Raw genomic sequence first — 12824 nt, 5'->3', positions numbered from 1 at the left:
TTTGACGTACCAGGCTTGGGTACAGAATTAATTTTGACAGTGTTAACCTTCAGAGAACAGTAACCTAAATTCATTTATGTTTATTAAAATTTACACTTGACATAATGTGTCAACTGTCAATACGACTCCCTAGTTACATAATATTTTTATTAAAAGGCACAAAGAACTTTAAATAATCCTTACATGTAGTTTGCAAATAGATGGAAAGTAATGTACCCCAACATCAACATTTCATCTTGTTTCATGTATTTTTTTGGTATTTGTATTATAAAACAGGACACACAGATGTATGTACCCACACCTTATCACTGGAAAAAGAATGGTTTTTTTACTTACAGCTCCTTCTTGATCAACATCAGCTCCCATCTGCAGCAAGTATTTCACACACTCCAAATGACCTTTCCTCGCTGCCCAAACCAGTGGGGTGGTTCCATACTGCAAAAACATTTATAACATTTTATCGTATTGTTCTCTGTATTTAGTATCCCCTACAATCTAGTATTCATCCTACACTTTATTGGTTAGGTTTTTACAAAGATATAATCTGGTCTTGTGAATTAACACAAGCATTTGAAAAGACATTTTAACTTTTTCTTTGTAAATGATAGCTGTAAGAATTATTTTTCTATGCAACCTAGGATAGCAAGGTTTCCAATAGCATAGAAAACACAAATACGCTCCACTGAAATAAATGTTCACAATCACCTTCAGCATACTACAGAAAAACCTCTTGCAAGTATAATGACTTACTCTAGCACACTAATACAAATCTCATGGGCAAAATATAACAACGGGTGTTTTTCCAATCAAAAACTCATAGATTTTTATTTCTTTAATAAAAGTTACTTTTACAAAAAATGTATCAAGCATTAAAGAAATTAAATATTTTATTAATATAACTTACTTTGTCAGAGCAGTTCACTTTAGCTCCATGTTGCAGTAAGAGATGTACTATATCTGAGTGGCCCCGTCCTGCTGCCCAAATAATTGGATAAACACTGTATTGCTTAGAATAAAAAAAAAAAACAACAAAAAAACCACACCATATGAAATAAAATCAGTCTTAATTATTTTTCATGAACAATATTGATCACAATGCTCCAAGAGACAATAAACCCATAGAAGAAGAAATATACAGAAATAAATCTAACTACATATCAGTAACTGTTGCCTAGTACATTGTCTAGATGATATCTAGCGAGACATCTCCTGTTCTGAATCAATTTTGGTTTATAACACCATAAACAAGGTTTAATAATTCACATCCTCATCTTAATATAAACATTTACAATGTAAGAGAGAAGCAACAGACAGCTGTGCAATATCAGGACTGCAGATCAGTCATTGCATGTATGCAGAAGCTGCATATGCAAACCAGATGAAATCAACAATCAGAAAGGTAAGTCACTAGTGTTCTTTCTTGATTGTTCACTGTTGCCTCAAACACCAGAGAGCCAACAGTATAAACAAATTGTTGATTCAAGTTTCAACACGCCTATACTTTTATAGAAAATGCTTATAAAATGAAATAAATCTCAAAAACTTAGTTTTTTAATTCTCTTCTCTCTCACATGTATTGTACATATTTATATAATCTAACCCATTTGGTAACTATTATGAATCAATTATTGCTTTGAAATTGCACATATTAGTTACTCCATTAACTTCTACAGGAGCAGAAAAATGACAATTGTAGCATTAGATACACTGCTTACCTTTTCTATTATTTCCTCTCCTGCTAATTTGAACCTTATTAAGAGCTATACACTCATTTGCTTTAATTAAAAAAATTTAAAATTAATTAAAAAAAAAAACAGTGGCTGTCATACAGATTAAAGCAATCCCTTTCTAAATAAATTATAGTGATTAATATTATATTGCAAAGAATCCAAAATGTTTAATCAAGATAATAAGATGAGGATACAAGTCAGGACTTCAAACATTTGGGAAGAAGGGGCATCTAAGACTAAAACTTACCATTCCTGTGATGTTTGGATTTGCTCCTTTCTCAAGCAGCAGTTTAGCTACTTCTGTACGGCCTTTATATGATGCCCACATCAGGGCAGTCCATCCTCCCTGGCAAGCACAATTCAAAGAAAAGTAAAAACTGAAAAATACTCTTTAGAAACCTAGTTAGTGACTTTTATTTCATTTTGTATTGGTCCTAAGACTATTTTGCAAGTCCAAAACATAGTAAGGATTGACTACACAACCTTCTAATCCTACTTATGTAGGATAAATAATAAGCACACTTATGAAAGTACTAATTTCCTGCTGTATGCAAAACTTGGGAGAATATCATGTCCTAAATGTTCCTGAATTTGCTGTAAACACTCAATTCAGACTTCAAGTGCATACAAATCCAATCACCGGACAAACAAACCAAAAAGAAAGCACTATCTTAAAACAGAAGTCTAGAATCCAAATCAATTAACATGGAGGGTTTACTTTTGATCTGTGTAACAGACAGCTGCACTTCATAAAGGAACTATGTAATGATTTGCTTCTTCACTAAAAAGAAGCAAATCCTGTGTCCTCTTAAGGGAGTAATAAGAGCAATTCATTTCAAACTGCATTGGTGTGTTCATTTAAGTTTGTAAACCAGGAGACAACAAGGTTTCACTACCTAAGGCATTTGACAGGTCAGGTAACCAAAACTAATTTTAAAATAACAGTATGCCTCTGATAACTGTAAGCACAATTTTTATTTGTTTCTTCATAATACACTTTGGGGGAGGTAAAAGATCCCTCTCAGACTGACACAGGCCTAGAAATCAACCACTGGCCATGTGGATGTACTTAACATTACACTTGCGAAAAAGCTAGATTAGTAGGACATGGCAAGATGCCTCAGCCTTCAGACAGAGAGGAACTTCAATTAAAGGAAGCACTTGAATTCTCCCCTAGTGGTTTTCCATACTCTAACTTAAGCAGAACAAAATCAGCCCTTGCAGGTACCTAATTCCCTCTTCAGTCAATGGAGACAAGTCTATACCTCTTCAGAGGCATCTAACCTTCTAATCATGTAAGTAACTTCTGTAATTCTTTAGGTGGACTGGACTATAGCACCCACTTTCCCATACAAAAAATCTGGCAAGACGAATGAAAACAAATTCCAGGATATTGAGAATAAAGACTGCTATATAAATAATCACAGTTGTCCAGAAAAAAAGTAAATACGGACAGGTAACTTCTGGGAAAAGATAACATTTATTTTACCAGAATACTTTAAAAAAATGCCACCACCCCAAAAAAAAAAACCCCAAAACCACCCCAAAAAAAAAAAAAAAACAAACCCACAAAAACCCACAAACAAAAAAACAACCCCCCCCCCCCCCCAAACCACACCCAAAAATCAAACAGTTCTTCAGTTTAGCTTTTTTCCAAAGCAAATTAAGAGGAAAAAAGCAGCCCTAGAAAATAAGTTGCCTTTATTAACACTAAAGCAACTATTTTACAGCTGTAAAAACAATATTTAAATACATAGTCTTTTCCATTTTAACAGCACTGAGTACTTAAGAATAAAAGATCTTTGATCTGTTTTACAGAACTGAAAATCTCCAACTCCCAAAATTGTTCTTCTTACTAAAACCTATTTTATTTTTACACTACAACACGCACCAAATCCCGATGCTCCAAACTGACATTACAATTGAGTAGCTCTGCTACAATAGCTGCATGCCCTTCTTTAGCTGCTGAAATAAGAGCTGTCCAGTTATCCTAGAAAAAGGAAAAAACATTTTTAAGTGATATTCAATATTTCAATACAATTACCTTGTTTTTCAAGTGTTTAACCCACAACTGGAAATGCACAACCCATGAAAAAAGCTGTCCTTGGAAAAAAAAAAAAAAAAAAAAAAAAAAAGATTAAACTCATTGACTACCTGCCAGTTATACACATGAAAATACAGACCAACAACTACTCCAGATCTCCCTACCTACCCAATATCCATCAGTCTCCACCCCTCAGTTCACTGCAGGTTAACTTCTTAAAAATTTTATGGAGGAAGAACACCTACAAAGGATTAGAGCATGAGGTCAAGACATTGAGAACTGCTGGGTGGGGACGAGATGGCAACCAAGACCACAGAAAACGGTGGTGGTCTGTCTCCACATACAGTGGGTGACAGCACCCAAGGGGCTAATATACAGGGGAATTTGGACCACAGCTTCTTAGATTCGTGATCATTTCAGGAAATAGATTTCTTCTTGCATTACACTTATCTTCCATCCACTGCTCAAAACATGTCCGGCTGTGGACTACTGTTTTGTGTGCTATACACATATAAATATAGCAACAGTTTATATGGTAACTGTTTTTATAAGTACAGGAACTCTAACACTTAGAGCAAATGTAATAAAATGTCTCCAAAAATATATATTTTTTTTAAAATGACAGGTTTCACACCAGACCTTTCCTGGATGTCAACACTGCTACAATTAAACTAAGTGCAGAAGAAAAAAAACACACAAGCAACATCCTCTTCCTCTTTATCACTCTTCACTGGAATATACAGACCTTCCAAAACTTTTTAACACCACCTCTGTCCTATTCACCCTTTCCAGGCATCTTTCACCCAGGGTCAACCTCTTCTGCAAAGGCAGGAAGACAATTCCTAAATTTGAAACCCTTCTCTGCCACTCTTCTGGCTTCCACCTGAAATAATCCATTAACCTAAATTCTCCCTCAGTATATATTGAGAAACACCAAAGCCAAGCAAGACAAAAAAAAAAAAAAAAAAAAAAAATCCTGACATACCACAACATCACTGAGATAAGCAAAATCACTTGGACCTCATCTCTGATGCTGTATTTCTCTGTTCTGCCTATCTTTTCATGTCAACTACTACCAATCCTATTATTATAGCTTTCTAGTACTAATTTCCCAGAAGAAACAGCAGCAGCATTCAGCAGAGACCCTCAGACATTTAAAACATCTTAAATAACCCTATTCTTTATGAGGAATCAAATCAGAGGAATACAGAGCCAAGCAGTTTTGGATAAAATTTCTCTATATATGTAATCATGTTCGACCTTTTTTTTTTTCTTCCATCCCCTCAACACTAACCTAAATTTCTTTTCTTTGCCTGCCCCTTGAAACAACTTCTTCCTCTACTGTTAGGTACCATCACATAAAGCACTAATACTTACTGCATCTTCCAAGTTGCAATTAGCTCCCTTCTTGAGAAGCTCCTGCACAATTTCTAAATTGCCTTGCTCAGCAGCCAACATGAGTGGAGTCTGGCCATTCTGAAATTAAAATGATAGAAAAAGTGATGCATTGGGAAGTGATGCAAATGACACACATACACCAACAATAAAAGGCCAAAAACTACAGAGGAATGTTGTTTCCAGTTTTTAATTGCCAGTGAGAAGGACTGGTTTTCAAACCACACAGTAAACTTGCAATAAAAATGGAGAACATGATATTAAACCCTGTCCCATAAGAGATAAAAAACCCAAACCAAACAAAAAAACCCCAAAACATTTCAGACATTAAAAATGGCTACCAAACAAAAGTTACATTGTTAAATGTCTTTCTTTCTGAATGATTTGTCCACTGAAGACATCTCTAATACAGCCTGTTACATCTTGAAGTAACTCAGTCACATTGTTTAGAAATTAATAAAGAAATCAATCTAGCCTAGGAACCACAATGCCATTAAAACGTGCACACTGATTCAGAGTAACAGTAAGATTTATTGCTGAAGTCTTGGGAAAAATAGTCAAGTTATACACCACACTTTCATCTGACAGTGTGCCAAATAAAGCCATCATTCCTGTCCCGTGCAACACAGGTTCTTAACAGACAGCCTTGTCTCAGCGAAGATAAAAGACAGAAAAGCTGGTTTATTTGCCTTCAAGGATGTTTTAAGTCAGTTACAATCTGTCACCCTTCCATCGGCCTACTTCTGTGTCAGCAAACTTCTGAGATACAACTGCTCTGCATGATTGTTGTGGTTTAACCCCAGCCAGCAACTAAGCACCACGCAGCTGCTCACTCACTCCCCTCCACCCAGTGGGATGGGGGAGAAAATCGGGAAAAGAAGAAAAACCCGCGGGTTGAGATAAGAACGGTTTAATAGAACAGAAAAGAAGAAACTAATAATGATAACGATAACACTAATAAAATGACAGCAGCAATAATGAAAGGATTGGAATGTACAAATGATGCGCAGTGCAATTGCTCACCACCTGCCGACCGGCACCCAGCTAGTCCTTGAGCAGCGATTCCCCGCCCCCACTTCCCAGTTCCTATACTGGATGGGACGTCCCATGGTATGGAAATACCCTGTTGAGCAGTTTGTGTCAGCTGCCCTGGCTGTGTCCTGTGCCAGCTTCTTGTGCCCCTCCAGCCTTCTCGCTGGCTGGGCATGAGAAGCTGAAAAATCCTTGACTTTAGACTAAACATTACTTAGCAACAACTGAAAACATCAGTGTTATCAACATTCTTCTCATACTGAACTCAAAACATAGCACCGTACCAGCTACTAGGAAGACAGTTAACTCTACCCCAGCTGAAACCAGGACGATGATGAACAGTAAAACATAGTAAATTTGACAGTAAATTTGTTAATTTCAACAAGCTTAATAAATGAATTCCTGACGTCTTTTCTGTCTTTTCTCTGAACCATATAGAAAACTCAAGTTATCTAGTCTCTAAATAATGCAAAAGCTACGTTACAAGTTACATACCAGCAATTTCCCTGAAAAGAATAAAAATCAATGCACAATCAGAACAGAGTAAGATCACTAATCTTCATTAGTAGAACGGTTAACTGTAAGATTAATAAAGATATTTGATGAGTCCTTTCAGATCTTTATGTAAAAAAAAAAAATTAAAAAAAAAAAAAATCACAGAAATGCACTGATTCTTTCAAAAAAGCTTTCTGGTCCTTCAGCTATTCCCTAACTAGTCTTCACACAATCTTCCCCATGACATTATGGATAACCAATGGTACTACTTGTGACAGGATATAATGTGATATCTAACAGTGCAATTTTTTACAGGGAGAAATTATGCTCTCATGTAAGTTTATGTTGTTATAACTACATGTTGTATACATTCAAACTGATACCTTTGCTTTTAGATTCTGAAGTATATTTTGTATCAACAAGCAGTAGTATTTAGGTCTGGTCATAAAAAAAATTTAAAATGCTCAAAAAATCAAAAGGAAGGAAAATACTACTTTCTTCAAGAGAACAGCTCTCTTTGGAGGACAGAACAGCCATAATTTTTGCTCTTTAAGATGAGTTCTTTATATGCAAGTTAATATTTTGGGAATACACATGCCAAGTGATTTGGGAAATCATGCCTCACCAATCTGACTGCCTTCTGTGATGACATCATTGGCTCAGTGGATGAAGAGCTGAGACACTGTTTATCCCATCTCTAGCAAGGATTTAGACAGTCTTCCCACAACATCCACACAAACTAATGAAGTACGGACTAGACAAATGGACAGTGAGGTGGACTGAAACTGGCTGCACTGTTGGGCTCAGAGGGTTGTGATCCGCAGCACAACGTCCAGCTGGAGGCCAGTCACTAGTGCAGTACCACAGAGGGGTCAATACTGGGGTCCTGTTTAACCCCTTCATTACGGACCTCGGCAATGGGACAGGGTGAACCCTCAGCACCTTCGAGCTGATACAAAGTTGGGAGGAGTGGCTGATGCACCAGATGCTTGTGCTGACATCCAGAGGGACCTCGACAGGCTGGAGAAATGGGCCAACAGGAACCCCACTGTACTGAGTGTAGGTGTCCAGGTTTTGGTATCAGGGGAGCTGCAAGGGATCTCTGTGAAGAGAGGCTGGGACTGTCCTGTGCCGGACACAGCCAATTCCAGCTTGCCCCAAACAACCCGCCTCAGGACACAGGACTAGATAATCTACAGAGGTCCCTTCCAAGCAGTGCTTTAGCAATACATACAAAAATCCCTATTTTAGCATGAGCATTCTTCTTACCTCCTTCTGAACAGTTACTATTGTTATCACCGTGATCATCTTCCACAGGCAGATAACAGAAACCAAACAGAAGTATCTCTGGGCAAGAGAAGGTTGTGGATAGGAAAATTAACCCCTTCTGTAGAAAGTGTCATACAGTTGTAGACTGGCTCTAGTATTCTTACATGTAAAACTTTTTTATATGGGTACTGAAAACATCCTTCCCTCTTTGCTAGGAGATTCTCAAATATAGGTTCAATGTTTTAGCAGATCATGAAGATTTCACCAACACAGAAACAAAAGATAATTACTATGTCTGTGTCATCCAGATTCTCAAAAGTTGCTAAAGAGTCTAGACACTCCACAATTAAATGCACATATTTCTCACAAGCATGTCAAGTACTGTATATCTGTACAACACAGCTAAGTAAGTATTGGAAAATCCAAATTATAAAGGGGCACACCTGTATCTCTTTAGGAAATCATTCAGTGGTGTTAGCTTACAGATTAGCTCTCTCTTGCAGTCCGTGAGAGAACAGAAGATTCAGAATTGAAGATGCAGAAGGTACTTCAGTATCAACAGCAGAAGAGCAGAAAGAAAGGCACATCAAAAGGAAACTGGAGGCTGTTAGGATCAAAGTGTATCATACAAGGCAAGCATCTATCATTAGCTGTTAAGTAATCAAGGTATCTGGTATGAGAGAGAAGAATGTGCACAGGGGAAAGGAGGTGCAGGGAAAAGGCAGAGAGACTGAGACTCGCTCCGCTTAACTGAAACTGCTGGTGTTAATCCAACAAAACCATCCATACACAAACTGACCGGAACATCCCAGTTTTTCTGGCAACTGATCACAGTCAAGACATGAAGCATTGGTAAAAATGTGCATGATCCTACCATTGGACAAGTCACTGCAGCCTGGGAGGTCCTGGCACTAGCAATTCTCAGCTTACCAGCAATGTTTTTAGACCTACTCCACTGGCACTCCCATTTTGGTATTTTGTTTTTACCCAAGAAGAAAAGACATCTTGGCAGGTCCAAAACTGGAAACAGAATTGCACTCAATGCCACTGAATTCCAACGAAGAGCTAGCGGTTGAAAAATACTCATATCATTGATACGTACGAACAGTCCCCAACCCGCACCCTCATGGGTTTAAAACTGATGCAAACCATACATGGCTCCAGAAATTACTTTCTCCTATGCAATATATCAGAAGACTGAAAAAATTAGGTATCAGGGAAATGATCTCTGCAAAAAAGACAGTTACTGAAACCCAGGAGTGCACTTAGTCCCATCAAGAAGGCAAGAAAAATTTAGAAAAGAAGGTGAAAGCAGTGACACTGTTGGTAAAGTCAACACAGACTATCCATCTGATTTTGGCCACATTGTTGAGAGGAATTCCCAGCAGAGGGAACAGACTATTCCTCTTCTCAGATACACAGCATGCCAGGTGGTGAGATTCACGTGTATGCTCTGAAAGTTAAATATTCTCCCATCTCAAATACCTCAGCATACGTACATACACAGCATGAAATGAATGTGCTGACAATGAAAGAAAACTGTCCAGACCTAATAACTACAGTAAGGCTAAATTCTGTACATTCTTTTCACATTTGCATGATGCTTTTTGGTGTAGAGTAATGTATGCCATTCAACTTCTTTCCAAAAATATTCTTTCCATCTTATACAGGTTTAAAAAAAATAATGCAACAGAACATGCATTTTCCAAGACTTACTTAAAAAAAAAAAAAAGGTATGAATTGGAAAGCCAGTCTTCCATACACTACAAGGTGAGTAAAAAAACTGCCTGGGCTGTCAGACTCAATGGGTAATGGTCAACTGTTCACAGTAACTGGTGCCGAGGTGGGAGGGTCTGATTTGGGGCTAACATTGTAGCCTCTTCATCAACACCCAGAACCACGAAACAGAAAGCGTTCTCGCAAATTTACGGACTGCCCCAAGTTACGGAGAGCAGCTGATATGCCAGAGGGCAGGAATGCCTTTCAGAGGAAATTCAACAGGCTGGAGAAATGGGCTGCCAACCCCCCTGCAGTTCAACAAAGGCAAATGCAAAGACTGGAACAGACAGACCCCAGGCAGCAGTACTGGCTAGGAACTGCCTGCCTGGGGAGCCACGCTGCAGAAATGGGCATGGGGTCCCAATGGACAAGAAGGCCATGAGTCAGCAGTGTGCCCCTGCAGCAACGAAGGCAAATCAAATACTGGGCTGCATTAACAAGAGCACAGCTAGCCCTCTACTCAACACTGGTGAGGCTGAATCCAGAATACAATGCCCCATTTTGGGCTCCCAACAGCAAGACTCCCAACAGCAGAGATCAACAAACTGCAGAGTCCAGCAATGGGGTCACTCAGACGGTTACAAGACTGGAGCGCAAGACATGCAAGCAGAAACTGAGAGCTGGATTTGTTCAGTGTGGAAAACAGAAGAGTAAAGGGACATCAACATTAGTCTTACACTACCTAGACAGAAGGGGAATCTTAGAAGACAAAGGAAGATTCTTCTCAGAGACACACAACAAGAAGAGAAGAAGCAACAGTCACAAGATGCAGCAAAGGATATTCCAAGAAAACATAAGGAAAATAGTTTTAAACGAAGAGTGATTAAGCACTGGAGCGCTGCCCCGAGAGGCTGCAGGTTCTCCATCCTTTTCAGGACTTTCAAATTTTGCTTGTTAAGTCCCAGCCTGATGTAACAATGAAGTTAGTCCTGCAATTAGGAGGAGATTGAATCCGATGGCTTCCAGAGGTCCCCTCTACCTTTAATTTTGCTATGAATCTGATTCTCTACATAAGTCGACAAGGTTCCAGTTCTACAACACTATTTAGGAAATCAGAACTAAAATAAAAATTGATGATAACAGCTGTACATCCAGATAAAACAGAAGTCCAGACGCTTACAAACCAGAAAATCTACTACGGAAGTTGAAATAAATTAGTCAAATCATCTAAACTTATTTGTAAAATATACAGAAGACTCAATAGTGCATCAAGATAACCTGAATATTAAACATTGTGCAAAACAATATAAACAGTCACTAGCAACAGACATTTGCATGAATCAAACCTCCCAAGAAACTCTCAGGTGTTTTTAGGACATTATAATGAAACCACAGCACATTCACTTAAATTGCTGGTGGTGATATGCTCAAATCAGACGACAAAGCAGAAGCTAACAATTACCACGCTATCCCAGGATTCCAAATAAGCCACATTTAAACTCCCTACTATGTATCAACACTTCCTGTATAATCCTGGTAGTCATCTAATCCTCCTGGTTACATCTAGACTTACTTTTTGGATACATATCTTTTCATCCAGATGAGCATCTGCTTGGAGTTAATTACAATACACCCACCTATTTGGATCATGTAACAAAGTTTCTCTTGCCTGAAAACCAGGATGTGGGGAAAGAGTTGTTCTCATCCCAGGTTTCACCCCAAAATGGACAGGGCAAGAATGCACATGCAGCTGGGTCTGTGAACTAAGAAACAATTCCTAGCCACAGAAATACAGGTATAATCTACTTGGAAAGTAAGGACGGAGCCGCATTTTCCAGCTCAGAAGAACACTCAGAAAACAAATACAATGAAAGATGCTGAGGTGCTGACAGAAACTGAATATTGTGTGTTCAGTCTGCGCGCTGGTAAGCAATCATTTGAAAATAAAACTGAAATTTGTACATTAAATAACCAGTGTGATCTCACTAATTATTCATTCTGTAACTAATAAGCTGCAATATGAAACTGACCTTTCAGAAAATCATCTTACCTCATTTCTCTCATCTACATCCCTGCATTTCTCAAGAAGCGCTTTCAGAGCAGGAACATTTCCTTCTTCTACGTAGGTCAACAGACTCTGACTCATCAGACTTGCCATCTTCGCACTGTATTTAAAATGCTTCTATAAGAAAGCTTATCTGTATTTCAGGAAAGGAAAAAAAAAAAGCAAATCATAAGTAAAAGCTATGGGAGTTAACTTTGACATTAGAAAGCACGAATTGTACATGCCAGTAACTTATTGGTTGGGTACAAATACCTACCATTCTCCTCAACAAAACGCTGTGGAGGCATATGCATTGAAATGTACTACATTTCAATGAAAAGTCAATTGCTTAGTCTTTCTAGTTCTTAGAAAATTACAGAAATTATTCTAATTTTTAGGTACTGTCTAAATATGTATTTTAAATGGAATGCATAGTAGTCTTTAATTTGCTTAATTTTTTCTGCATATATAACATTATAGGAATACCTGTATATGTTACATACGTTATATATGCTAGTTATTTACAGTATAACCCTTATCCTTTATGTACATAAGCAGAACATTGAGACTATTCAGCATTATGAAATACAGTGATAATATCTAAATTGCAGCCATACTGAACTCTGAGAAACACCATTTATTAAATCAGTTATCACCGACTTTACCCAGACATGCCTGCATGTGATGGCACGTTGTTAACTTGCCAGTCAAACTTAACATAGCTTCTGTTGACTGATTGCATGTTTTTAACCTCTAATATGTAAGACAGGAAAGGTTTTTCTTGGTTAAGGCAGACCATTAAGAACCATTTAAGACCTCCTAAAAGGCTGTGGGCTAGTAAGTTCAGAGAACCAGTAGTATTACTGCACCAAATTTATACACATACGGCTCCAGAAGCTGAATTATTCACTGCACCTAAATTAAGTTTCACTGGATGCAGAACAAGTCATTGGGTTAAATGCAAGACTCCATCCACCCCCACCCACCACCTTTCTCCTCACCAGCAGATGACATGATTGTTCTCTCTCTGGGTTTTTCTTGCATGATAGCGGTGTAACAACAGGGTTAAAACTCAGGCTTAGTGTTAGCTAAAGCC

The 12824-nt window shown here is 38.1% G+C and overlaps 1 protein-coding gene across 4 annotated transcripts in view; it reads right to left on the bottom strand.

The window, feature by feature from the left end:
- KIDINS220 (kinase D interacting substrate 220) overlaps window positions 1-12824 on the bottom strand; it is an 81376-nt gene that overhangs the window by 62128 nt on the left and 6424 nt on the right. For 3 of the 4 annotated variants that reach the window (XM_030037263.2, XM_030037264.2, XM_030037267.2), the window contains exons 2-7: window positions 11735-11882; window positions 5152-5250; window positions 3622-3720; window positions 1978-2076; window positions 905-1006; window positions 337-435 (exon numbers count right to left, since the gene is read on the bottom strand). In XM_030037263.2, the coding sequence (XP_029893123.1) occupies window positions 337-435; window positions 905-1006; window positions 1978-2076; window positions 3622-3720; window positions 5152-5250; window positions 11735-11842 (606 nt within the window). In that variant the 5' untranslated portion in view covers window positions 11843-11882. The remainder of the gene's footprint in view (window positions 1-336; window positions 436-904; window positions 1007-1977; window positions 2077-3621; window positions 3721-5151; window positions 5251-11734; window positions 11883-12824) is intronic. The other variant, XM_030037265.2, reaches the window with a different exon arrangement.

Source organism: Aquila chrysaetos, chromosome 15, assembly GCF_900496995.4.
Source record: "Aquila chrysaetos chrysaetos chromosome 15, bAquChr1.4, whole genome shotgun sequence".
Lineage (NCBI taxonomy): Eukaryota > Metazoa > Chordata > Aves > Accipitriformes > Accipitridae > Aquila > Aquila chrysaetos.
Note: the sequence above shows the minus strand (reverse complement) of the source record. Positions and strands in the feature narration are given on the sequence as shown.